Source organism: Mauremys mutica, chromosome 11 (assembly GCF_020497125.1).
Source record: "Mauremys mutica isolate MM-2020 ecotype Southern chromosome 11, ASM2049712v1, whole genome shotgun sequence".
In the NCBI taxonomy this organism is placed as follows: domain Eukaryota; kingdom Metazoa; phylum Chordata; order Testudines; family Geoemydidae; genus Mauremys; species Mauremys mutica.
In genome coordinates this window covers 69,325,238-69,352,985 of record NC_059082.1, presented here as the reverse complement: position 1 = coordinate 69,352,985, position 27,748 = coordinate 69,325,238, and the positions used below count along the sequence as shown (strand labels likewise).

The 27,748-nt window shown below is 38.5% G+C and overlaps 1 protein-coding gene across 9 annotated transcripts; it reads right to left on the bottom strand.

The window, feature by feature from the left end:
• Window positions 1-466: 466 nt before the first annotated feature.
• CCP110 (centriolar coiled-coil protein 110) lies at window positions 467-26,512 on the bottom strand. 9 transcript variants are annotated; one of them, XR_006572537.1, is made up of 16 exons: window positions 26,328-26,512; window positions 23,308-23,478; window positions 20,755-20,883; window positions 17,250-18,867; window positions 16,000-16,127; window positions 14,967-15,171; window positions 14,151-14,287; window positions 13,575-13,691; window positions 12,085-12,186; window positions 11,765-11,881; window positions 11,148-11,227; window positions 10,054-10,116; window positions 8,179-8,238; window positions 7,498-7,580; window positions 1,691-1,816; window positions 467-1,511 (listed from the first exon to the last, which is right to left on the bottom strand). XR_006572537.1 is itself a non-coding variant. In XM_044980549.1 (15 exons), the coding sequence occupies exons 2-15, from the start codon at window positions 23,443-23,445 to the stop codon at window positions 1,459-1,461; spliced, it is 3,030 nt and encodes a 1,009-aa protein (XP_044836484.1). In that variant the 5' UTR covers window positions 23,446-23,478; window positions 26,328-26,510; the 3' UTR covers window positions 467-1,458. The 9 variants fall into 9 exon arrangements, 8 of the variants coding, with proteins under 8 accessions (XP_044836484.1, XP_044836485.1, XP_044836487.1 ...); XM_044980549.1 differs by lacking the exon at window positions 1,691-1,816 and having other exon boundaries at window positions 26,328-26,510; XM_044980550.1 differs by lacking the exon at window positions 1,691-1,816 and having other exon boundaries at window positions 23,308-23,457; window positions 26,328-26,510.
• Window positions 26,513-27,748: the final 1,236 nt, after the last annotated feature.

Here is a 27,748-nt window from a genome sequence, read left to right as displayed (position 1 = left end):
TCAAGTCTGCTGTTATACCAATGCCCACCTGGATTAACTTCACCAAAGTTAAGAGTTGTAGCAAACACATACTAGTGAAACAGTAAAATTTGACATTTTCATTAAATACGTACCCTTTATTTTGTTTAAACAGTCCTCCTCTCTACCACCCTTAAAGCTGTGGGGATCAGAAGTATACTATTGACTGAATAATACATGCCTTTAAGGATGGATATACACAGGGGCAAGATTTTCTCTATTTTATTTGAAAACCAAAGAAAGATTCAAAGAAGCTTATTATCAAGATTAAAATTAAAGAGAGAGGCTGCTTAGTAAAGAAGCATATTCATAATGGCTGAAATAGCCAAAAAGACAGGGGCAAACAGGAACACGTGTTTTAGAAGTTAAGTCTTGCAAAGTTTTAGGGACTCAGAACATGGTGCTTGGATCTGTTACTGATGACAGTATTTTTTTTTTCTTTTTTTATAAAAAAACTGTTCCAAGTTACTTGTTTAGACAGTAAAGTAGATCTAGGAATGTCAAAAATAAAACCTTAAGACACATAATGGTATGAAACAGTCATCTGTATGACTGCTGAGGACAATTAAAGGCTTTCCTTTTAGAACTCTTGTACAGTGTCATAGAATTGCTACATCTTAATTATACTTCATCTTGATCAAAATGTAGTTTGGAATTAGAAAATGCAGTAAACAGTATGGAGGAAAAATTGCCTGGAATGTTTCATCATAGTGGCCTAAATTCACCACCCATGAGAACAGGTGCGACTTCATTCATGTAAATAGAATTGCACATTTATGCCAGCAATTAACTCAGATCCATGTCTGCAAACAGTCAACAGAAATGAGTAACAATATCTGTCATTAGTATTTAAATTGAGAGGTTAGCACATTCATATGTAATGATACACTTAGTGATGCTGCTCTCAAACAGACACAGAGGAAAAACGCGCAGTATTGTTACAGTTGAATAAATTATCTTTTCTACTTCTCTAATTTTAGGGTAAAAGGCTAAAATATGTACACATAGGAAATCAGTTATACAGACTAATGTGTATGAACTGCAATTGTAAATATATTTCCTATAGTACAAAAAAGTGCATGACATACTGTATATAAGTCAGAGAGATGGCAAAAAGATACAAATAAACAATGTTGCACTATATTCTTTTCTACAACAGAGCATTTTGAATGTGGACATATGTCTGCAGTAATCTGAACAACAGGTTTGTAACATGCAATTTGTTTTCATGAGTAGAAGAACTGAACTTATTTGTAGCCCTCTTCATTACTTTAACATCATTCCATAAAAACCTATGTCCTTAAAATATGCAAAATATGTTAAATGTGTACATTTGTCAATTCAAAGCATACATATAGGAGATGCAAGATCTGAACCAATGCTGAAGAGACTATTGCATTAAAATAGCCTTTTTTTTTTATCCGAGTGAGTGCTGACGTCTTAAATTGTCACAACATTTGGCTTCTTTCTTTGGATTCTTCCTGCATATACTCCTAAAAATAGAGCAGAAACAAAAAGTTAACATTCATGATTGTGACTGTTCTTTTTATAAAAGAATTGTCCAATAAAACCCCAAAAACGTAAGGACAAGAATACACAAACTTGTTCAAATATGCTTTTAAATAGATTTTAAAATTAACATTTTTCATAATTTATTCTATATCTCAAATACCTTAAAATGTATGAATAAAACAGGTTATTCGAGTTGTAAAAAGGCTTGTAAATAACTATACATTATAGCATTTTCTTCCTCAGTAAGTGTTCCCCTTGCTTTCCTGCTACTCCAAAACACCTATAACTGCAATATATAAATTTTAAAAAGATTAGAAAACTTGAAATGATGATGGTTTCTATATTGTACTATAACACTTGATTACATAACATTAGCTAAGCATTTTAACTACTATGGGTCATTTAACTATTCTAAACTGCCTAACTCTTCACTATTATACAATGAATATCTACCATCATTTTAATACATTACATCCCTATAAGGCAAATATACAAGAAACTCATTCCTCCTCACCACCCCAACTCCCACCCTCAAAGGCAGAAAAATCTTAAGAACCACCCAAGAAAGACAGACTGAGCAAGAACAATGCAAAGCATAAATGCACAACCTAAATACATTAGCGTTTTAAATTTTAATTGTAGTATTTCAGTAAATTATTTATGGGCTTGATCTCCCTCACCCTCAAATATCCATGCACAGAGGAAACCCTCTGCATGTAAAAGGGAACGGGAGTTCAGCCCCTCCACAGCATCCCTTTCACCCCACCCCATGGAGTCCACACAAGGTGAGGAGTGAAACCTAAGCAGGTCAGAGGGAAGCAGTTGGTAGACCAGGAGCAAGGTGCACATTCTTCTCCCAGTGTCTCTATTTTAATTTTCACAAATCAACTCCCCTTCAACCCCACTTTCACCAAGACAGCTGCAGACGAGTTGTCATCCTGGTAGCACAGCTCCAATGGAGATGAGGGAGGGGATGGAAAAATAGAACACCTTCATGAAGATGGTCCTAGCTTCCTGCAACATCATCCAGTTTATTTCAAGGGGATGAGGACGCAAACCCTCCTTTCGCCACCACCAAACAAACAAGAGAAGGAACTATGAGGAGATCCTCTTGGAAATTTCCTCCCCAAAGCTCCTCTAACAGGTTTTACTATAGGAACAGGTGAGGTGAACATACAGTAAGAGGGTATGTTTTCCCTTTAGCTCTAATGTAGCTAGCAAAACTACCTGAGGTGTTACATCCATGCCAAGAAGGAGGCTATAGACCTAAGCAAACTAGAACAAAGATAGGGAAAATATACAAGTCAGAGAATACTCGAATCCTAATAACAAACTGTCTTTTCAGGAAATAATTTATTACAGGTCTCTGAGCTGAAATTTGCAACCAGACTAAGTTTTTGTGTTCATTCGTTCGTGTTTTCTCTCTCTCTCGCTATATAGCTATATCTATCTATCTAAAGATACAGCTAAAGGTAACATAAAATCCCTCCTTTACCTGTAAGGGGTTAAGAAGCTCAAATAACCTAGTTGGCACCTGACCAGAAGGACCAACAGGGAAAGAAGATACTTTCAAATCGGGGTGGGGGGGTGGGGAGGGGAGGGTCGGGGGTCAGGGGGAAGCTCTGTGTGTGTTCCCTCTTGAGACAAAGAGAGAGGGACCATGCAGGTAAAACAGCTCCTACTGAAATGATACATCTAAAATGACAGAAATTGTAGTATAATTGTAGTAAGGAAATGCATTAGATTATCTTTAGTTTTAGCTTGTGAATTTTCCCTATGCTAAGAGGGAGGTTTATTCTTGTTTTGTAACTTTAAACTTAAGCCTAGAGGGGAATCCTCTGTGTTTTAAGTCTTTTTATTACCATTTAAAATTACTTTCCATCCTGATTTTACTGAGGTACCTTCTTTTATTATTTATTATTATTAAAAAAAAAAAAAAGTAAAGTCCTTCTTTTAAGAACCTGATGGGTTTTTAGGACACTAAAAACCCAAGGGTCTGGTCTGTGCTCACCTTCTTAGCCTATCTGATGGGTATATTATTCTCAAGCCTCCCCAGGAAAGGGGGTGAAGGGGCTTAGGGGGACAGGGCTCCAAGTGGCCCCTCCCTGAATGTTAGTTTAAATCACTTGGTGGCAGCAATACTGTCCAAGGATAAGGGAAGGAATGTGTGCCTTGGGGAAGTTTTTAACCTAAGCTGGTAGAATATAAACTTAGGGGGTCTTTCATGTAGGTCTCCACATCTGTACCCCAGAGTTCAGACAGGGGAGGGAACCCTGACAAAAGCCATCAGAGTCCTTCTTCCACTAAGGATCTGAGTCACATTTTAGCTTATGCCTCTATAAAGAGAGATATCTCAATTTTGTGAATCTAGAAGAATTCCACCATGCTGGGAACAAGCATGTTTCAAGATTAGCTCAGTTGTTGCAAGCTCCTGGGCAAAGGGCTAGACTTCAACATTTTCCAGACACCTGTGTAGCAAAATATGCACAGTGCTCAGCAGTGAGCTGAAAGGGTGGGAAGGGGAGTGGAGAAAGGCCAAGTCTTAGGTACTTGCATGAAATCCACTGTATAGGATGATGCGAGTAGATGCCATTTTTAGTATGTTCTGTTACTCTGACTGGCAGCAAGGAGAAGTGGATACTTATGGGTGCTTAAGAGCTGCACTTATAAGAAACAGAGCAAGGCAGCTTCGGAAATTCTAAAGGTCTTACCACATCAGTACCTCGTCACAAAAGTGTTCTTGCCGACCCAGCAACGTGCAATACCTGCACCCCTCAGCTTACCCATGGTCCAATAAGATGAAGTAACAGGGCTGATGAGCATGGTGCCTTATCAGTGCCTCAACACTACACTCTCAACCCTCATGTGCACACTACATGGATCAAAGCCTACATTCAGGAAATAAACTGACAGTTTTGACTACATTCACCAATGATCTGGATTTTACCTTTAAAAAACAAAAAGCAGTCTTATTTCCCATTAAAATCAATTTACACAACAATTAATAGCCATGAGTGTATGTGAGAGAGAAAGAGTATATAGAAAGATTATTTTACTTATCCTTATGGAAAACTCTTAGAGAATTCAGTAGGAATGAAACCAATTAGGCTATATAGAAATTTAGTACGAGTCCACAGAATTTATTACAAATTCATCTTTTTATAGTTTAACCCTGTATAGAATTCAAGGGATATATATATAAAAGAGATACAATTCTATATTAAACGTCTGTGTATGTGATAGTTAGAGAACTGCAAAAACAAAAATTATAAAAAAGTTACTCCTTTTCTAACAATTTCTCTAAGACATTTCCTTAAGGTTTTGGCTTTTAGTCTATACTCCCAACCTACATACTTGATGGAAAAAGTAGAAAGCTATTTATTGTTTCTCTGCTGTTAAGTGTACCAGCTATATTCAGCAGAAGTGCAACTCTAGATTTCAAAACATGCCCAATATGTTTAGATAATCCAGTTTAAAAAACAAAACAAAAAACCCAACCCTTTCTCTTAAAGAAGATAGAAGTGGGCACGTAGATCCAGAATTAGAGGAGTTAGACACTTAATTTGAAATTGAGTTTTTTTCCAAAGCTCAATATTAAAGGCAAAAGTAGGACACAACAAAAACTGAAGTGTTCAATTAGATGTCCTAAATGAAAAATTATTTTGTGTACTAGAGGGGAAAAGATATTCAATCAGTGGTTGTAATTAGGAGAGAAAGACCAAGATTTGGAGCTGGAATTTCAAATGATGAAGTCAGGAAAAAAAAAAAGGAGGAAAGAGTAGATGGGCTGATACATGAGCATTTCACGTCTAGTGATATACATTCAAGTTCCGATTGGGTCAGAAGTAAGATTAAGTCTGATTGCCACATCCTAGCCCCAACAAAGCCACCATGCCATTTTCAGTCTGTGCTTAAGCAATGTCAAAAACTAAAACAGCAGGTCAGTACCGGGAAGAAATATGCCTATACTCTGCCTAGACCAAGCCAGGGCTGAGTCTTCATTTTCAGGAGCACAGTCACAAATGTAAGATAAAATATAAGAACGTACATGAATTTGTTTAGCTTTCAATAAAATTTAAAAATATATATATATATATATTTTTTAAAAATATTTTAGTTTATTTGGGCATGACCACTCCTTGGAAACAATCTGTTGCCTCACCCACATTAAACAGTTTACAGTGCATCTTTTGAACACAGTCTGTTATATTCCAAACTCAGGGTGGTTTTTTTTTTTAAATAACTGAATGATTAATTGTTCTGTTAATAATTTGGTAAACTATTCAATTTAGTTCAAACATGTACATAATTCAAGTTTTATTTACATGTATTAATTCAACTTTAAGCTTTTTTAATACTGCACAAATATTCAGATTATTTCTTTTACAGTTGTTAGGGCTTCTTCCAGATAATGATCTGGCAATGCACTGCTGTTAATTTAGTACAGATGGCTATTGCCTGATTTATTATTTGTATTTGGAAGTGCTGATACTACAAATGTCCTGGAAACAGTGATGCTCAAACACTCTAGATGAAATAAGGAGATAGTTATACTACATAACTAAAACCACACCGCTATATAGCCAGTTAGAAACAACTGTCAGATGGCTATTATGAGACATACAGTAATTTTACAGCAATTCATCAAAGGGCCATGAAGGCAGGCCAGACAAAATTTGGAGCCATCATCATAAATGGGATTATTTTCACTGCTGAGTATCAAAATGTCATAAGAAAGTTATGACTAGCTAAAGTAAGCAGGCCAGAATATTGACTCTTCAGAGCATGGTTTCTGTCATTTTAATTGAGTGACCAATTAAAGTCTGACCAATTCCTGACTACCTTGACCTGTGTTTTTGTCAGCTCTCGTTAGCTAAATAGTTAGTATCTGAGCAGTAGGTGGGGAGTTTGAATTTGAACTTGCCCCCTATATGCAACAAGATTGGATAGAAAGATCATACAGAGTTCTATGGCTCACTTTTTGCATCCCAAAAAATTATGGTTTTCCTTCCTGAATAGGATCCCAGATGTTCCTAAATTTTAATAGGTACCCAACCATATAAAATGTATTAATTTTAGAAGTGACTTACATGAATTAAGTTCCTAAATCATATTTCTGTAGTAGATGACAAAGATCAATTGAGGAGAAAGCTTTTACTTTGTTTTAATCAATCACAACTGTTTACATTCAAGTTTTAAAGTGGAAAAGTATTAGAAAATTTTTGCTTCAACTAATATTTTGTTAAGGCATGGAATAGACAAAACCACATCTATGAATAGCTAGGCATTCCGTCCAAACCCCTTTTTATTTTAAAAAAACCCTAACCAACCACTAAACTCCATATCTGGAACTTGGACTACCCCTCATCTAAAACTGACATGCAGAGCGTTGGGTATATCAGAGGAAAAAGGATCATAAATCTTCTTTGTTAATATCAATTATACAGCATAGCATTCTACAAGATGTTTTAAAGTGAAGAATTCATATATTCCTGCTAGTAAATTTTCTGAAAATCCATGTCATGTCCTCTGAGTTTTTCTTTCTGAGGACAAGTCTTCCATAGATTAAGAAATAGGAATAAATGGCATAAAATATAAATATCTGGGTCAGAGTCTAGATCTATCTACTCTAGTTCTGCAGGTCTCTTATGATTAGTGGATTTTTACATATATTACTAAAAATTGCGTATTTTTGGCGATCAGGCATTTGGTGAGAGAAGGAATTTAAGCAGTAACCTTAAACTGTACGTGTCTTTTATAGCATTTGAAAATGTACTATTAAGTTACCCCCATTTTTTGTTTTTATAAACATATATAGAAAGATGGTTGACTTAGTCAAAGTGTATTATAGCAAAGCTACTGCAGCAAGAAAAGGAAAACAAGATATCCCATTTAAATTTTCTTGATACTAGTAACTCACTCATATCTTCGTTTTAAAAGAGATCCAAGAACCCATTTTCTACACACCTGAAGTTGCCTTGTTAGGCACTCTGCTCTCTGAGGACTTCTTTCTATTTTGCTCAACCCCCTTCATTGAGGTCTTAGGGGTTCTAATTAAATATAAAAGAGTTAATAAGTCACTTGCATTAAAATCCAAAGATTGTATCCAATAAAGAAAAACACTATCAAACTGTTCTTGGTATGAAAACATCTGTAAGTGATACAGTGGAGTCTCTTCCAGAATGTGCACTTGTGAAACTCCTATTAATATTACTAGGAATTATGCATATACCTTAATAGGAGAAACTCTCCACGCACACTTTTTTTCTTACTACTCTATTCAAGAAACTGATCTAATGAGTACATGTTGCATTATTTAGGAGGTATGTGTTTTTTATAAAATCATATTTCACTTTCAGTAAGTGGAAGCAAAACTTAATGGAATGAATGTTACAAATACAGATGTCAGAACATAGTGTAAATGAAAAACAGAGAATGAGAGCACTGCATTTTTTCCCTTACAATATAAGAAAAACAAAAGCTAGGAACTTTAAGAACTGTCTCACCATGAATTGTAAGTTAGCCATTTTGCATTTGAACAATATTTGCATTGATGCATCTAGATCTTACTTGGAAATTATTTGATTCAGATATTGCATTTGCTTTCAACCTTTAAGTTGTGCATTAAAACATATACAGTACTCTTACCCTTGCCTGCAAAGAAGCCTATGAATTGGAGTATTTTGTCCTTGATTTGGCTGAAGTACTCTGTTTAAAAACAAAAATCTGTATTAGTGTTGTTTATTTTGTTTCTAAATAAGTTTTATTTTTATATATTGCCTTCCATATTCCAAGAATCCCAAAGAAGCCAGTACAGTGTTTGGTTACATGTTGCCAATGCAGAGAGCATCCAGTTGTGCATGGCAACCATTAAAACTCAAGAAAAGCACTGAAATAGCCTTCAGAGACAGAAAGAAGGAATCTGTTTTACAAGTGTCTATACTAAAGGACTGAACTGTTTCAATTTAGAAACAGAGCAGCTACACATTTCTAGCGCCAATTGTTATTGCAACAGTTCTGTGTGCATACACTTATTACCCTGGTATAGCAGACCCACACACAGCACCTCCTCCAACATTTGCTGTGGCTCTGAGCTGTGGTACTTATCACACGGCTTCCTATAAGAAAGCTGGAGCAAGTTCATACGAGCAATAAATATTTTCACCGATTATATGATGCTGCCCTCCTGTCCCTCCCCCACCCCCCAGTGGTTTATTTGAATTATTGGTTCTGCTTGTAGAGCAACACTCACACACTGTGGGGGCAGAACTACACACGTGCCATGGCAGAGGCCATAACTTGCCCCTGCTGCTCAACAGACTGGCCTGCAGTTCACAATAAATAGCATCAACAACTTCACACGTTGGTTCTTGGGAAGACAGATCTTGCTTTTATTATTTTTGTAATTTGTTTTTAAATTAAATTTTTTGTACAGCTATCAGAGGGTTAGCCATGTTTGTTGCTTTTTACAGATCCAGACTGAGAGTCCTGTGGCACCTTTAAGACTAACAGATGTACTGGAGCATAAGCTTTCGTGGGCATGCATCTGACGAAGTGGGTATTCACCCACGACAGCTTATGCTCCAATACATCTGTTAGTCTTAAAGGTGCTACAGGACTCTCTGTTGCTTTGTACAACTATGTTTGTTTGGGAATGACATGACCAGTGGCTCTTAGTTGTGGTCATGGGATTGTCCTGGGAGGCCCCACTGAAACAGTACAGCTGCAGTGCTTCAGGTTTATCAGACTAACACTGGCACTGTTTGAAATCAAGTGGGCAAAGCTATTTTTAAGATTTGCTCAGAGATGATGCAATCATACCAGTAGAGAGCATACCTGTGAAATGTTTTATGCACTGCTTGTAAAATAGCATACATACATCATTCTAAGCATCTGAACTGGTATTAGCCAATATTCTCTAGTGTAGACAGACGTCATCTGGAAGGCAGCACCTCTAACAGTTCAGCACCTCTAACAGTTCAGTACTAGGATTTATTAACACAGGAGTATAAGATAGTGGCCAGGTGCAAGACATGAATCTCTCTCTCTTTACGATCTAGAGGCAAGAGCGCTACTGAAGCTGGGAGATCTCTTTAAATAACCCCCATTTTGAGACGTTTCTACAGCTTGCTACATGAAGGTTCATGTCTGGGGAAGTGGAGAGAACAATATCATACTGTTTTAAAAATAGCATCAAGCATTTGCTTAAAGATGCTACCACTGCACCCGAACACTTGAGAAACTTGGGAACTGGACCGACTGAGTGAAATAAACACAAACAGACAAGAAAGGTCATGTTTGAGGATATTAATCTTGAGAAACTGAAGCTGGAAAAGTACTATTTATTAACTGTAGGCAAGTGAATAACTTTTCATATAATAGTTTAGCCCTGTGCATTCTCAATTACCCAGGGGCAATGACGACAGGTGACTAGCTGATGGCAAGCAAGCAGTCAATAGACCTAGCATTATAAAACAGTTAAGAACATTTTAGTGTAAATTTAAAAAAGTAATTTTCACTGACCTTGCTTCAGGAGTATTTTGCTTTATGATTAATTTTTTATTTGGCATTCCCATTTCTGCAGCCCTAATGAAACAAAAAAAGTGTAAGTATCCAAATACTTTTAAAACGTTTCTTAAGAAAAAAATTATACAAATTGTCAGACAAGAAGCTATAAAAATAAAAGGAAGCCACCTAAACAGTATTATTGCCACTCTTTTGGCAAAATTATGTACAATACAGACTACACTTTCCAACTGCAACACAAACAGACGCAACTGTCTCCATTATGCCATAAGGCACTCCTACCAACATGCATGCATCTCTTATCATACAAAGCTAATTTTGGAGAAAGCCATGAAAACAACAAAAATAAAGCACTCATGTTTTGCAAACCAACTACAGACTAGTCACATAGGAGTCACTTCATTCATCACTGAAACAGCACTTTAACAGCATACAGCAACATTACACACAGCTCAGGAGACAGTGAAGAATATTATATCAACTGAGACCTAGAGGAAATTTTTGTAGGCAGGACGCAGCTACCTAAATTTAATATAGTCATGGCAGTGGGGCAACCGTTATCTTTCCAAAAGCTGTTATGGATTTTATTGGCAACAAGCAGCAAATTTTACCTTATCGAAAGGATGGCATCTCAGATGGGAGAGAGTTCCCTACAGCCATGGTGCGGCATTGGGTCACTAATGCTAACTCAGCACCAACACCATTAACTGCAGTAATGTGATTCACTTGAGTTGTTACAGCAAATACAGAGGGTATTTGGACAATAATAAACATAAACCATGATTCTGGTGATCAGACTTCTGAGAAAATTAGATAACAGCCAGTAGGTACAGAGAACAAGATGAGTGTTTATCTTGTTTTCAGCAAGGGAACAAATATATTGAATGTCTATATAAAAAAATGCTATTATAAAGAAATAGAATTCAGTACACTTATATAAAAAGGAATCTTACATATAAAGACTTTCTAGCAAATATGAGAGTCTTCCAAAATCTGTAAGAAACCATTTTGCTAAAAGATTCAGCTGTATTCAAACAACAACTTCCTTCCTTCCAATTCTCTCTACCAAAAAATATTAAATACATACATACTTCATGTACTTCTTCCTATCCATAGATTTCTGTGTAGCTGTCGAAAGCGTCACCCTCTCTCGTGGAGTCTTTATTTTAGCCTACAAAAACACAGAAGTGGATACTAATATTTGTTACTATTTTTATTACAGTTGCCCCATCTGACCCACCTTAATTAAAAGATTGTCACTTTTCATTATAAAATCTGCTTTAAAAGATTTAATGCAACTCTTTAGTTTACATGGTGACTAGCTTTTTTTTTTTTTTTTTTTTAAACATTTCAAACTAATTTAAAACAACAACCAAAAAAAGTTATGTCCACCTTTTTTCTTGCTATCAAAATAATTCCATCATTTCTCTCCTCTCCCTCTGAGACAGACACACACATACATTTTGGAAGCATCCAGGCACCAAGTCCCTACTGTAGACTGGAGTCTTTCTGAAAAAGTTTAACTACTGGAGCACCACAGCTAAAGCCACACAATTATCAGGAAAATTGTTTTCGAAAGCTAAGGTTTTATATTTCTTACTGGGTCAGGAAAAAAAAAATCTGTATCTTACTCCAATCACTAACAACAGATACTTAACTAGTGACAAAAATATACATTTTTCTAACTGGATAAAAACTTGGAACATACCATTTGCCTCAGCATTTTCTCTTTGCGAACTTCACGATCATGACGCAGAATATTCATTCTTTCAGATACTTCCATTATAAAGAATATATCATGGATGTCATACAGCGCAGCTCGCAGCTGAAATAAATCAAAGCTTTTATGAAGCTTTCTTGGTGAAACTACATTTTAAAACCCCGTGTCAGCACAAAATGGCCATAGTTAAAATTTTCATTTCAAATATTGACCCTCTGAGGTCTTCAGATATTTCTGTCAGAGATAAAATAATTTCTCTTTTACAATGATGAAGTAATTATAAAAGAAAAGCTTAGAATATACATTACTTGAGCCATCACTCTTTCTTGTAGGGATGCATCTTGCACCGAAACAGTTCCTCTCTTTAAGGGAGCTTCAGACTGAAAATTTTTTATGAACTCCATAGTATCCTAAAAAAATAAAAAGAAAGATTATGTACTATGCTTAATCTTTCACACTGAGTGGAAGTAAATCTCAAACCATTTATACATCTGCTCCCTTAATCTCAAAAGTTCAGAGGAAAAGGATAGTGTAGGCCAGGGATCGGCAACCTTTGGCATGCAGTCCACCAGGGTAAGCCCCCTGGCAGACCGGACCAGTTTGATTACCTGCCAAGTCTGCAGGTTCATCTGATTGCATCTTCCAGTGGCTGCGGTTCGCCACTCCAGGCCAATGGGGACTGCGGGAAGTGGCGGCCAGCACATCCCTCGGGGGCTTACCCTGATGGGCTGTGTGCCAAAGGTTGCCATTCCCTGGTGTAGGCAGAGACTGGAGGTAGCTAAACAGACATGGATTTAACCGCGATTCTCTTAAAAAAAAAAAAAATAGGGCTCTTAGACAATCTCCTCCTTGGCCTTACTCCTGTAACAAAGCAGAAGTAACTTAGCATTCTCACTATTGCAAGATTGGGTTCCCCCTATATGCTGTATCCTGTCTAACATCTTTTACTTTGTACCTACACACACCATTCTCCACACTTGTGCTGTACAGGAGCAACCAATACTAAATATACCACCTTAGACCCAAGAAATATTCAGATTAATGGAGATGGTGTTCCACTTCACCATATTTCCCTACTGCTGCCTTGACGAGCAACAGGAGTCACGGGTTAAATCATTCATCTCTCTTTTCCCTTCTCCACTCCCTTGTCCTTAGCTTCCTCTCCTCATATGAAATTAATCAGAGACAGAGGGGCAGATTGAAGACATTAATAGAATACCTTAGATGATGCCTCTAATTTTAGCATCTAGCTATTTGAAAATTTAGAAAGCTGCAAAATCACAGCACAAGTTTGATACAGGAAACCTCCATACTAACTCAGGATCCAGGAAAAACACAGTTAGATTTAAAGAAGTTTTAAGATAGCAGATATGAAAGTCCGAATAAGGTATATTCTGCCATGCAAGGTTCATTTCAACTGAAAGTCTGCATGCTAGATAATTAAGAATATATCTAAGAAACAATTATCCAACTTCAGTCTGTATTAGAATGGTTTTATAGGTCACTTCAAAAAAAAGCACAGGAAAAGGTACTATTGGGACACTATAAAAAGTGGTATGTACACAGCATGCAATAATTAACACAACTATGTTTTGGGTAGTTAATTCATTCTCTAAAAAGGATAGAGCTATATTACTTATGTAGTAAACTTCATTAGTTAATTCTCAAATTAAATTGAATTTTGTGCTCTGGCGAAAAGTCTAGATCTGATTTGTCAGCTGAAAGGGAGTGGCAGAAACCAACAGGAGGAAGGGGGGAAAAATGCATAAAGCAAGCATCTTTACAGTTATCTCCTTACTTTTACGGTTTGCCTAAGATATTTCAATTTTTCTGTTTGCATGAGCCTACGAGTCAGAAATCCCTTTGCCAAGGCAGTGATCTTACTGAACTTCATTTGCATCTCTGGATTGAAGGCCTTTTAAGAGGGAAAAAAAAAAAGATTAAAATTGAGAGATTTTCTATATCAAATGCAACAAAAGTTCTGAATTTTAATTTCTCAAAATAAATTAAGTTAAATTGATTGCTACTTGTTTAACAAAAATGTCTGTACAGCTATCTTGTATTAACAGCCAGGTATTAAATTTTGCCAAATACACTTTGGCTAGCCAGAACTCCCCAGTATTAATTTGGTTAACAGAATAAAGATGTGGTTACAGGATTAGTTTGCCTGTACTGTAATGAGAAAAATATTGTTCTGCTCTCTTCTTGTGTCTGCTAGTACAAATCCATCTAAGAACTGTGGATCAATTAGTAGTTTTGGATTGGAAGTTATTAATGTGTATCTGCAGTAGTAGTTGTCCTGAAAGAATTAGATGGTTAAGGAAAAAAAAAATTAAAGAAAAAAAGAAAAGCTTAAGTCAATTAATTTTCACACCTGAGACCACCTGGTTCTGGCCCTAATAAGCCTGGATGCTGATATTTTTGACATTCCACTACCAGATGGTCCCCAGAGGTAGAATGGAGCTTCATTTGTTGAACCAAAACTACTGGGCATGGTAGTGTTGGCAAAACCTATATGAAAGCAGAATGTATGATTAAACAAATGAGTACTAAACAGGAAGCCTGTGCACACGAACTACTATTCAAATACTTACACGTCATGCACCAGTTACACACACACACAAATCTAGTTTTATGACCTCTGAAATTTTTTTTTAAATGTACAGAGATAACAGCTAACATTCTATATTAAAACCAAATCTTTCTTGAATTTACTTTACATTGAGATATATATTGGACTAAAATTGCTGCCAGCATTTCCCCTTGTGTTGTATGCGCTATATTCTTATTCAAAATGTAGAAATATCATAATCGAAGTGGAAAAAGGTCCACCACTATGCTAGCGTGTGAAGAAGTCCCCAGTAGATGGCATGTCACAGATAATAAAATGATACTATACCAGATCTTATCCAAAAGGCATATGACCAAGGAAGGTACTTTCAGAATTTTATTACAGTAGTAGTTTCTGATCCTGCAAAGTGGACATAAGCTTGCTAAGACGACTAATAAATTTTACATAGACTGCTAAACAGCAGCTGCAAGGTGCTAACTTTCAGTACTTCCTGGCTAGACTGGATTCCAACCAGTGAAGAAGCAGAGATGCTACCATTATCAATACCATGAACCAGCCAGTACATTTGGGATATTCTCCTTTAAAGTGCCCAGTAAACTTTTAATATTTGCCCCCTACTTTTACCAGTGCTGTTCAAGTTTGTGTTATGGATTGTCTCCACTTGAGTCAGCATTGTTTCCATCAAGCCACTTTCGCTTATTTTTCTCCACTCCAGTTCCATCCCACTGCTAATGGTCATTTTGGGAATTTCTGTGTCTGCTGAAGCACTCTTCTTTCCTTTTAACCTTCTCTCCTGCTCTTCTATCTCCTGCAGATTAAAAGTCTGAAATAAAACCAGATCTTTGATTCTACGTAATGGAATTTAAATACATTTTGAGCAAGCAATTGTATCCTGGCATAAGCTTCAATACAACATAGGCAGTTTAACTACCACCTTTTTTCCCATTTGCGGACCCCTAAAATTTTTTGAAAGGAGGTGCAGACTTTTGGAAATCTTAGATATAGTCTGTGGACCCCCAGGGGTCTGCAGACCACAGGTTGAAAAAATCACTGATCTAAAGGCATCTTAGTTTCCACTAACCTCTATGTAAGAAATGATATAATTGCACTTAAAACAGATGTGCTGAATAAATATACAGCAAGGAACCCAGCAGCTCAGCCTTTCCCAGACAGACACATCTGGCTTCCTATCCCTTTTGGCTGTTTTAATAGATCATGAAGATGTTATGCAAGCCAATACCTGACTATGCAGTAATTGTCTAGCTTTTCCACTATAGGTTTAAGTCCCCATTGCATCTCTTGCCTTTTGCAGTTTGATACGAAAGCATTCATCAATTATACATGTCTCTCCTGGGAATACCCTTTCATCTCTATACTAAAACAGAATAGTCCTAAGCCTCCTGTTTTTGCCGCATGAGTTTTCTCAATGCTCTACATGCTGCTAGCCAGACCAACATGGAAGCTCTGCGAAGGTTTCACACCGTCATTCTTCAAAGAGCTCCCACAAATTCAGACAGATTTATTAAATATCCATCTTGAGTATGACATGCAGAGAAAGACTATATTGTTTCAGTCCCTTATACTAAAATAGCAAGTTGAGCAGTTAACCCTAAACATCTCATCTTAGCATTTTCCTATCTTGTTCCCTCACCTTCTGCAATCTCTCCTGTTCTCTCTCTTGTTCAGCTATCAGTACTGACAGTTGTTGTGCATGCTGCTCTTCAAGTCTCTTTCTCATTTCTTCAAAAGCCAAGAGTTTATTTTTCAAAATCTCTTCTTCTGAAAAGAAAAACAAAAACAAAAAAAACAACACAAAAAAAAACCATGCATCATAAAGAGGGCCGGCTCCAGGTTTTCTGCCGCCCCAAGCAGCAAAAAAAAAAAAAAAAAAAGCCGCAGCAGCACGATTGCACCACTCCACTCTTTGGCGGCAGGTCCTTTGCTCCGAGAGGGACTGAGGGACCCGCCACTGAATTACCGCCGAAGACCCAGATGTGCACCCCAATAGCGGCCAGAGTGTCGCCCCAAGCACCTGCTTCTTTAGCTGGCGCCTGGAGCCGGCCCTGATCATAAAGCATTAATCATATAGTCTTACATTTTCTAAGTGTTCTGCAAGCTAGATAAACAGATCTCTACATTTTCAATACATTTTGCCATTGGGTGTTATACAGCACCGCTGGTATTTCCACAAAAACATAAAGTAGAATATTTTTCTTTTATTTCATATTCACATTTCTGAGATCAGCATATCCATGGATGGGATAGTATAAATGGCACTGACCAATCCCAGATTCAAGCGGTCACATGCAGAGACTAGCTCTGAAAAGAATATGACTACTTGCTTGAGTAAACAAATCATTTATTCCACTTAGTTTTGATAGTTTCCTTTACAGACTTCATTAGAGAAAAATAGACATACACATGACATTTTTATTCTTGAATTGGAAGAACACCAATCCTGGTAATATTGAAGTTACTTGCAGCTGATATTTTAACACACGTATGTTTTTACTTGCAGTGTGCATCTGTTTTCTTACATTTTAAGAACTCAAAAAACTGCTCTACCATAGTCCTGCTCACCATACTCATGCTAGGTGCCCTATTGACCTTTCCCTGGCACACAAGAATTCATTTAGATTTTCTTTCTGTTATTAAAAATTTCACAAGTGTCCCTGTTTCAGAAAAACTTGGTTTACTACAGGGCCTTACTTAATGTTTAGTGGATTAAAAATACAGAAATGTATCCTGTCATTTGATCATAAATGATGCACAAGCTAGGAGACTACTCAAAAAACTAAGGTGCAGATGAAAGACAGTGGCCTATTTTCTAAAAATGAAATTTCTAACTAAAGATAACTTTCCAACTTGGAAAAAGGCTGACTACAGAAAACATTCTCTCACCGTTGGTGCCACTGCCTGAGGTTTCATTCTTGTTACCATAAACAGATCCTATGGGGCATCTTCGGTCTTGCAACCTCCACTTCTCTTGTTCTTCTGTTCCATCTGTTAAAACATATGGGTTGTTCTCTTTCTGTGAGCTATCAATATCTAAATCAAGCCTACGTTTCACTTTTTCAAAACCATTTTCTACAAAATGTTCATTTCCAGAAGAAACATTTGGAGTATCCATTTGCTGATGCTTATTCTGGCTTTGCATCAGTAATGGAGATGGATTTTCTACATCATAAGATTTATTGAGTTCCACGGGTGAATTACTTTTTGTCTTTTCTAATAAATTATCTGGCTTGATTCCATTCATAGCTACGAGCTTTTGAGTCACCATCGACTGACTGACTGCATATGACTCATGCAATTTTGGAGTTACAGTACAAGTAGTACTGTCCGTTTTGTATGGCCTACCATCCAGCTTTCCCTCCATTATGGAAGACACCATCATTCCTTTGCTCTCTAGTTGACTAACGGAATGCATGTGATTTGAAGTCTCTGAAGAATTCTTGTTGACAACATGAGCTTTGCTAGAACAAACTGCAGTGATGTCAGCAGTGAATTTTGGCACAGGTTCAGATGCATTGGTTTGGTCAGTGATATCTTGTATGATCAAGTCAATTGCTCTTCCCTTGTTTAAAGGGCTTAATTCATAGGCATTCACAGGGTTATTGATAACTATGTGTCCCATTGATGAAGGTCTTGGACGTCTTCGGTGCATTTTAGGGCTCATACTTGGCTCCGGGCTGGGTAATTTGGCATAAGAACCTGTAAGGCTTCTGACAATACTACTGTCGTGATCAAAGGTAGAGATATTTTTAAATTCTTCATCTGAATCCGAATCCAAAACTGGGGGTGTTCCAGCTCTTGTAGGTATATCCACTTTAGAAAAGCTGGGTGAAGCTGATGTACTCATGCTATTTATTTGGGCAGAGGCACCCTGGAGAAGAATATTTGATTTATTAAGACTTGGTTTATCAAGTGTCAGAGGAGTACAACTCCTGCCTGTAAACCTCGCTTTCTCTTTCCCAGACACATTTGTTTTAACTGCATCATTTTCTTTATCTGAATGACTTTCATTAACACTTCTTTTTGCATTACTTCTTATGCTACGTCTGGTTTGCTCTCTCTCTATGTACTCCCTAGACTTTTTCAGAAGGTTTTGAAGACTCATTACATAAGGATCAGGTACTTCCTCACCAGCTGGTGGCACCTCCGTATACTCTTGGTTTACATGTGCGTTTGAAGTAGTCATATTTTGTGTTTTATCAGGAGATGTAACCTTTGGGCAAGCAATGTTTTCTGAGAGGTTGCTCTCACTTTGTTCAGGAGGAATATGTTCTTCTGTACTTCTAACCGAGTCTATTCCACTTGATGTAACCTGGATAGCAGTGTCTGCTGGCATAATTTCCAATGTTTTTTCAAGGTCTGTAGTACCACAGCATGCAATAGAACTTGGCAAATTGATGTTTGATAGCATTGTGAAGCCATTTGAGGCTTTTGATTCTGAATTAGAGTGACCACTCTCAGACTCCCACTGATCCAAATCGCTCATACTAGACACCTTTCTGACCTGCAAAGAAAAACTGAAAATTATTATGTCAATTCAGTGTAATAAGCCCTTCTGTTTTCTAATTAAGATTAAGTACATATGCCTTCTGATCTATAAAATTAGATTGCTGTCACTTTAATGCAACATGCATTTTCCAACTTGAACGGAACTATGGCAACCACACTAGTCTACGATGCAGAAGAGGACCTTTCCAACTGGCAAAGGTAATTTGAGGAGAATGCAACAAATATATTTTAATATTTGGTTTAGTCAGAAGCTATCATCATCAGACCAACCACCTACGATAAAATTATATTAAAAGAAAAACAAACAGATATTTGAACATATATTCTTTAAGTAATATTATGGCTGCCAATTAAAGAACAATGTTCAGGACAATAGGATGTTACATAAATGTATCATTGGCGTTTATTCAGACATGTAATTCAAATAACTTCAGCATTAACATTAAATATACTTCAACTCAGATTAACCCATTGCCAATTAAGAGAAGCATTATGCAAAAGAGTACATACATAATTCTCAGTGAAATGTATAGGCATACAAGAAAACCTTTTTGGTTTTATTATGTAACCTGAGCTTGCTTCTGTGGCAAGCAACTGACACACACAAACACAAAAAAGAGCACAGACCATTTAGTATTATCTTCCCCTTTGTATAAATTCATAGTCCTCTTTAGGTATAGGTAACAGTGCAGCTATTGACAATACGGTATTTAAACTGAAGAATAAAAGGTTGTCAGAGCTGTATCAACCTAAGTGCCCATTAACTGCAGGAGGTCTAGAAGACAGCAAACCATTATTTTTGTATTCTCAACATATGCTCCTGGTCTGCCTTTCAAATCCCAAGTCAGGTGATGGTTTCCATGCACACACTAGTAAACAAAACAAGAAGCTCAATAGATTACATTTGCCACCTCAGTAATAAAACTTAAGCCCAATGCAAACTATGCTCAGTTAGCTGGTGGGTTAGTTCAAGGGCTTCATTACATCCTGCTAAAAAACCCAAACTACACTGTTTTAAGAAGCTTATTTAGAAGAAAAAAAAATGTAAAGCAGGGGTTCTCAACCTTTTTCTTTCTAAGCCCGCCCACATGCTATAAAAACTCCACCGCCCGCAACTACTGGTTTTTGGGCCAGCATTAGAGGGCAGCAAGCAGGGCAATTGCCAAGGGCTCCATGCCACAGGGAACCCTACGAAGCTAAGTTGCTCAGGCTTCAGCTCTGGGTGGCGGGGCTTGGGTCACCAGGCTTCAGCCCCATGCAGTGGGGCTTTGGCTTTCTACCTTTGGCCCCAACAAGTCTAATGCCGGCCCTTCTTGGTGGCCCCCCTGAAACCTGCTCATGGCCCCCCAGGGGGCCCCGGATCCCTTGTTGAGAACTACTAATTTAAAGTATCTGCCTGTCTAACCCCTGAGAACAGTCCCATCATTGCACAAGAAAAGATAATTACAATATAAATTTCAAAGCATACACCATCACTAATTTATTTTGCAAAGTTTAGTTTCGGGGGGAAAAGGGGTAATGTCACTAGTTAACGGTTTTTATAGTAGTGACCAGTCGAAGGAAATCTATCTAGCTATTTTAAATGGTGTTATGAAAACAATAACCGTACCACAAAAACTGGCTGATTTCTACAAATACCAAGCTGAGCACGGACCACAACTGAAAACTTAATAACATTATTTAAAACAATTACATGTATTCACTGTAATTGTTCACCAAGTCATACAATATAAATTACTAGCAAATGTTGGTCTAAAGAGAGTAAACTGCTAGTAACTGCAAGTTTATATTAGGGCTCTTACTAGCCTTCAGTGACCCTTGCACTGTATAGAGAAGACATTTTCATACAACAACTAATTAAAAAACCTTGCATCAAACTTGCCTGCACGTTTTCCAGGATCTCCTGAACACGATTCAGTAAAGCTCTTTTCCTGGAATTCAGCTTCCAGATCTCTACATCAAGTGCTTTTTGTTTATCCTGCTGCATTTCCTTTTTTCTCTCAAGACTCAGCTGCAAAACAAAGTATCAGTGACTTTTCTTTATCAAAAAGCAAAATTAAATATAAGAAATATTAAAAAGACTTGATATGTAATGGGAAAGCACATATGTTGTGGAGATTTTATGCAGTTTGAAGATTAGCCTCTTTTTAATCAAACATTTTTGGCAAGACAGGGAAAATTTACTCAACCCACATAAAGCCCAATAATTGGAGCATATGCGTCCGAAGTGCAGAGAGATTTAGCTTTACAGGATCCACTCAACAGTTGATCATGTGGACCCTCTCACTGGCTGGCCTTCCACACCAGACTACGCAGAGCTGGTAAAGAGATCTTTTGAATGGTGTATACAGAGCGCACGAGCACCCAAATGGCCACTCTCACCCCAGTTTCCTACCCGTAAGCCTTGTCTAATTGCTGGTGTCATAGGTCTCACCCCCACTTAGAGCTGTTGGGCTCTAAAATGGGGACCTGCACTGGTTTCCCTCTAAACTAAAATCCTAGTTTAGATCTAGTAAAAGCTGCCACCACCCAATCAGGTATGTGGATTGGGACACAGTCCTTCCCCAAAATCCTTGGGGATCCCAAGAGCCCCAAATCCATGGAGTTCTTACACCCAGGAAAAATAAACCATTCCCCCCTGCTTCCTTCCCCCTCCCTTTTCCTAGGAGAGACACTGGGATCTAACTACAGAGGGATACCTCCCCCTTCTCTTTCCCTGAGAATCCACCCAAGGAAAGACCAACCAAGTCCTTAATAGAAAAGAATTTATTAAAAAATAAAAAAGAAAGTCACTGTCTCTGTAACCAAGATGGAACAATACAGGGTCTAAACTTACCAATCTCTGGAGAGAATTCCCCCTCCTTTCTTTCTCAGTAAAAGCAATAACAGTACAGAATTAAAGAAATTCTTTCAGCAACACACAATTGCAAATGTAGAAATCAAATTATAAGACTAATCCGCCTTTCTAATTAATACTCACTATTGATTAGTAAGAACTACTCCAGGAGAACTTGGAGACATGACTGGCCTCTCTTAGATCCAAAAGAGAACTCTGAGCAAACAAGGAACACAAACAAAGGCTTCCCTCCACAGAGATTTGAAATTATCCTGTCCCTTGATTGGTCCTCTGGTCAGGTGTTTCTCAGGTTACTGAGCTTGTTAACCCTTTCCAGGGAAAAGAGACCTTAACCCTGATCTGTTTATTTATGACAGCTGGGATGTGGGATCTTCACACTGACCCATCATACTATAGGTGAATTTCAGACCCAAACATAGAAGTCCCTTCCAAGGTCTTATAAATCACTCTTCCTGCTCTAGTTTACTTTCTTCTAGCTCCCTTCTTTGTCCTAGAAACAGCATTTGCTGAAATAAAAGAAGTTACAAAGCTAAATTCTCTTTAATCACCTCATGTGTTTTCCCAGTGTTATTTCTTGTTATCCAGTACTATTTTAAACAAGCCCAAATAATGTTAAATAATTGGTAAATCAGCATTTTTTTCAACTGAAAAGAAAGTGTTATAGTAGTAATATTTATCTGGTTTTCCACATGATAAATATACACAAACATACATACATACATAATCTAAGAGTAAGGAAATGTAGTTAGTAGGAATACAAGGCTTGAAAGTAAAAGTTACCCTGTTTACTTTGTGAAATCAGAACCTGGAGTACTCAGTCCTACAACAGAGTAGGAAACAGTTTAAAGGGAGCTGCATCTGCGCTGACACTTTTCTCAGATCCTCACACCACTGAACTAATGTAGCTTTGTTGATACTAGAAGCAACAATGAGAAGATTTCAGAAAACCTTCTGTATAGAAAAAGCCTTGGAGGCACCCTGCTAGAGAACATATATAGCTGTGTTGCAAGTTTGTCTTTGTTTATGCTAGTCAGTTTTATAGCTGTAATTTCCTACTGGTCCAGCTCCACCAGTAGTAGCTGTAGTATCAAGGATCAGTTAAATGACAGCGGTAAAGAATACCTATGCCCTTTTTACACTATAACTTACACTGCTGCTACCCGTTAGAATTCTGTCTATGAAATACACTAAGGTAGATGTGGTGCAAGATAGGTATAGCGGGAGTGGAATATTGTAGAAAGGAGTGTATTATTGAGTGGGGAAGGGCAGCCTTTAGAGAAGAAAGACCATTGGGTATAGCAGGAAGGGAAGAAAAAGAGTCCACCCAGCAGGCATTGCCGAACTCATAAGCACCACAATCTAATTTGTTCAATGACAAATTCTTCTTGTACTACATTGCATGACATTCCCCCTATCCTGCCACCCTTATTTTGGTTTTGAGCCTCAACATTACAGACAAGTACTGGTCTTCTGTACTACTCAAGGTTGGTCATATCTTATCTGGATAGAAATAACTAAACAAAAATGGTTGTCCTCTTCTTTTTTAATACAAATGCCTAATTGGCAAGGGACTCTTACCAGAGGTGAAAGCACAGGAATGCCATGGAATTGAATAAGTGAGATATTCTTCTGAGCAGATGAAGAGGTTTCCCTTTGAATTGACTCTCCTTGGATCCTGGCAAGATGCTTTTCACAGAACTTCTCATAGTCCTCCATCTTAATATTGTGCTGCACACAGAGGAAATATTACTGCCAAGAATACAAAATACAGCAATATACATGACAATCTTGGCTTACAGAATTAGAAAATAAATTGTTCTCTAAAATGTGTTGTTTCTCTGTCTCTCCCACCAGAAACAAACACACACAAAAAACCCAATACTACTACTACTACTTTAATCTGTGCTATTGTCAACCCCAAATTAAATCGTCCCTAAGAGACTGCTGTCTCATAAAGGGCTTGATTCTCCTTGAAATCAATGACAAAACTCCTACTGATTTCAGTGGGAGCAGGACTGGGACCTTAAGCTGCTAAAGAAAGAGGCTTTGAGGTACCAAGTCACTTGTAACCCTTGTTACTCTACAGTTCTCCCTTGACAGAGCCATTCTTTACAACCTTGGCAGTGAAACATCAGAAAAACTAGTACTAAAAATATGATGGTGGCAATGCTGTTATTGTTACTTATGAAGAAAAAAAAGCATGCATTTGATTGAGAATAAGCTGAGAAAACAAACTAACATGTTTAGGCTCAAACTAGCTTTGCTATAGGAAGGTAAGTAAGTTTTTTTTTAAACTAATAGTTTAGAAAATAAACAAAACTATATTGTTTGTGCCCTCAATGCATCTAAGATTAATGCAGTTGTATTGTTTTACAAAAAGTTCATCCTCCCTTGAATGCTTTTTTGGGTGAGGAAAGAAATAGGCAGCTCAATATAAATGTTCATGATGTAAATCACAAGAATAGATGGTTCCCTTCGATTATGATGTACCATAATAGAGATCTGCAATACGGAACGCACTGTCATAAACAAACCACTTAAGTTAACAATAGAAGGCAAACACATATGTCTGCAGGTGCTGTAATTAATCAACACCTGAAACAACCATTTCCAATACAGGTGATTGAGAAGCACTAGTGAGAACCGAGAGGAAAATAATGAATTATATGTCCTGACATGTACATACTGAACCGGTAGAGTTATTCCATTGGTGAATCCTGAGGACATCATAAAGCCATGAAAATTAAAGCCTGAAGGATTTGTACATCACCTGAATCCCATGACAGGTTTTTGCAAGTTTTAAATCTATGTACCTTATTTAACAAAGCACATGGTTAAACAAATAAATCAAAGACATATTGCCCCCATTCTTATCTCTTTACCCCATCTTTCCATCAATGCACAAAATCCTCCTTCCAATCCCCTCCCACTTCCTGATTACATTTGTATGATTTATGTTCTCACAAATATAAAATATGGTTATTTCAAAATCCCCACAGATTACTAGAATCCTAAAATGGAATTATAACCAACATGTACACGTTACTCCCGTTTCCTAATGGTAATGCTATTAGAATCACTGCTGGAATTACAGCTTTACTACAGAGGGCGGGGTACATATCATAAAGTGTTTTGTTAGATCTTCTATACAACAATTTGTGCAATTCTGAGGAGAGAAGTCTGGAAGCTGTGGGCAAAAGTAGTGCCTCTTATTACTGTGAGTTACTTATGATGCAAACCACCTACAACTACATATACAAGGGGAAAATACATTCTTGGGCTGATAAGCAGACCAGGTTAATAACTTGAGTGCACGAGCTCAGAACCAAGGAAGAGAAGAAAATTCTGCTACAACTCCCAAAATTGCTTTTTCCCCTATCCACAGAACTCCCTTTCTTGCACAATATAAATTCACTGTCCTTCTGTGCTAAGTGATTGAAGCACTGCTATCAAAAAACCCAGTCTGAACCCAGTATGTGGGCTTTTCAACTAAAGCCCTCAAATTATTAAGTGTGCAGAGAAGAAATTAAGATTTGAGTCACTGAATCTGTTATGGAGAATACAAAAGCAACCATTCTACTTGTGCTAAAAACTGCTCAGCCAAGAAAAAGAAAATTCTCAGCTGTTAACTGGTCTTGTGAGTTATTTGTTTTCAGGATTGTTGGGGTCAGGAAGTTATTTGGGGCCAGTTCTCTATCACCTCATCTCCCTTCTACCTGATCAGGTCTCACTATGGCAGAACCCCAATGACCTATGTTAAATTTCAGGCTCTCTTGCAAACTGGATGGAACCTGGAAATTCCCCACAAACTATAAAACTGGTTCCATTCAAAACTACCACCAATGCTGATATGGTGGCAGGCCCCATCCAGATTAAAAATTCACAGCCAAGCAGAAACTCAAAAGGAGAAGCAGGACTAGCATGCCTTGTGTTTTTCTCCCTCTCGTTCCTGCCTTCTTCCAAGATGCCCCTCCCATAAGTTTCAAACTGCCTCCTAATTTCCTCGCAGCCCCTATCCCCTCTTCATCCAAATGCCTCCTAAAAGAATTGCTCTTTCTGTGAAGTCCACCAGCACTAACCCACATGAGTCAAATGCCTTCTCCACCCACCCCCAACAGAACAACACTCACCCCCCTCCTCAACTAAAACTTTCCCACTGAGCCTTGTCTCAGCTACAGCTGCCTTTTAGAAAGCAAGCTCCGTGGGACTGAGACTCTTCTTCTTATACAGCGCCGAGCACATAACCAGCTCTGACAAAGGGGCAGCTTTCAGCGGCTGAGGTGGGGCGGGGGGGGACACACGCGCCGGTGCTCCAAGCGCAGCTGTCAGGCCATGACCCCGGGGGCAGAGCCCCCGCCCCCACCACATAACGCTAAAGCATTTTAAACCAGGGGTGACGATCCCCCTCCTCCCTCGGGCTGCCCCCTCCCCCGCTCTGGCAGGTGACCCCCCCCTTACGGAGGTGGCGGCCCCTTCGGTTCAGGCTGGGGGCGGAGGCCCGGAATCAGTCGCACCCCTCAGCCGCAGGGCCCCGGCACACGACTCGGAAAGGTGTCCCAGTCCCCCCGCCAGGGCAGGCTCCGCCCTCAGCCCGGTACCTGCTACGAGGCCGCCAAGGAGCGTGGATACGTTGCTGGCGGGCCCAGCGCACCCAGGTTCCCCGCCAGAGAGCAGCGGGCTCCTGGCAACCGCAAACCTCGCCGCACTCCGCCCCTCTCCCGAGCCTCCCCACCACCCTGCCAGAGCTTCCGGGTGGAGGCGACCAACCGAGCTGCTCAGCCGAGTGACCCAAGATGGAGACTACAAATCCCAGCATGCAACGCTTCCTTGCACCCACTTCCTCACGTAATGTGACTCCGAGGGTTGCATGCTGGGAATGGTAGTTTTATTGGGCCCTAGGCTGCTTGCCTCAATATGGAATAGTGCATGCAAGGATCTGTAGTTTGGGGTGGAGGCTGTACTGTGCTTCCCATTTAAATACGAAGGTGACTCCCATTTTATATCAGGTGTAGGAAATCTTGCTTCCCTTGCTGTTATTCCCAGAATCACCCTGATTCATAGGTGCTGGAACTAGGGGTGTGGGGCATGCCACCGCACCTCCTGGCTTGAAGTTCCATCATATACAGGGTTTGCAGTTTGGGTCAATGGTTCTTAGCATCCCCACTGTACAAATTATTCCAGCATCCCTGGGCTGATTTTCAGTGGAATCTGTGCACAGGTCCTAATAACACTTCAAGGGCCCTGAAACCATCACCATCTTTCACAGCATCACAGTAATGTTCTAGTGGGGTGTCACCGCAGTGCATTTGAGAAGTGATGATATTTTGATAGATATGGTGATAACATGTCAATGCAGCCTTCAGATAGTGGCATCACTCACACTCCAGCTTTATGCTTTCACACAAGTCATCAAACCCTCAGGCTTTCTCTAAAATGTCATCACTTCTATCTGTTCTGCAGCCCTGGGTACAACCAGCTACTAAAGTGTTTAGCAAGCAGGCATGAGGCAGAGCAGGTGGGTTTGAAAAAGACACAGCTGCTGCTCTAGCTCAGGCTAAGTCTGTTTAGGTTTGCAGAAACATTTAATTTCCTGGTTGGGGGTAAGCATAGAGGCTAATAGTTATCATTAGTAGCAAGATCCTTACATCAATTACCACTTTAAATCCCCTGACGCTGCTTTTTTAAATCTTAAAATAACGCAGAACTTATAAAAAGATTTTTAAATACTTTTCTGAGCCACTTAATTAATCATTATAAATTATTTCAGTCCTATATGTGTCTGGCTGGTTTTCTCAGGATACAGCCAGCATTATGACCAACGCTAGGCCGATTACGTTGTGGCTTCAGTGAGCCAGGCATTACTTCAACTAATACCTGAGCTATTCCCAACATTTGTTGATGCAGGAGAAGATGAAAACTCATGACAAAATCGGTTATAATCCAAGAAAAACTGTACCATTGTCTGCAGCATCACTGCAAAACACTTGCATCACCCTGGTTACCAAATGCAGGATTATTA

Coding starts and splice junctions, on each gene's coding strand:
- CCP110 (XM_044980549.1), bottom strand. CDS start 23,445: ATGGAGGACTATGAGAAGTTCTGTGAAAAGCATCTTGCCAGGATCCAA. Junction 18,868..20,754: donor AGATCCTGGAAAACGTGCAG/GCAAGTTTGATG, acceptor TTTTCTTTGCAG/GTCAGAAAGGTGTCTAGTAT. Junction 11,882..12,084: donor AAGAAAGAGTGATGGCTCAA/GTAATGTATATT, acceptor GATTTATTTCAG/CTGCGAGCTGCGCTGTATGA.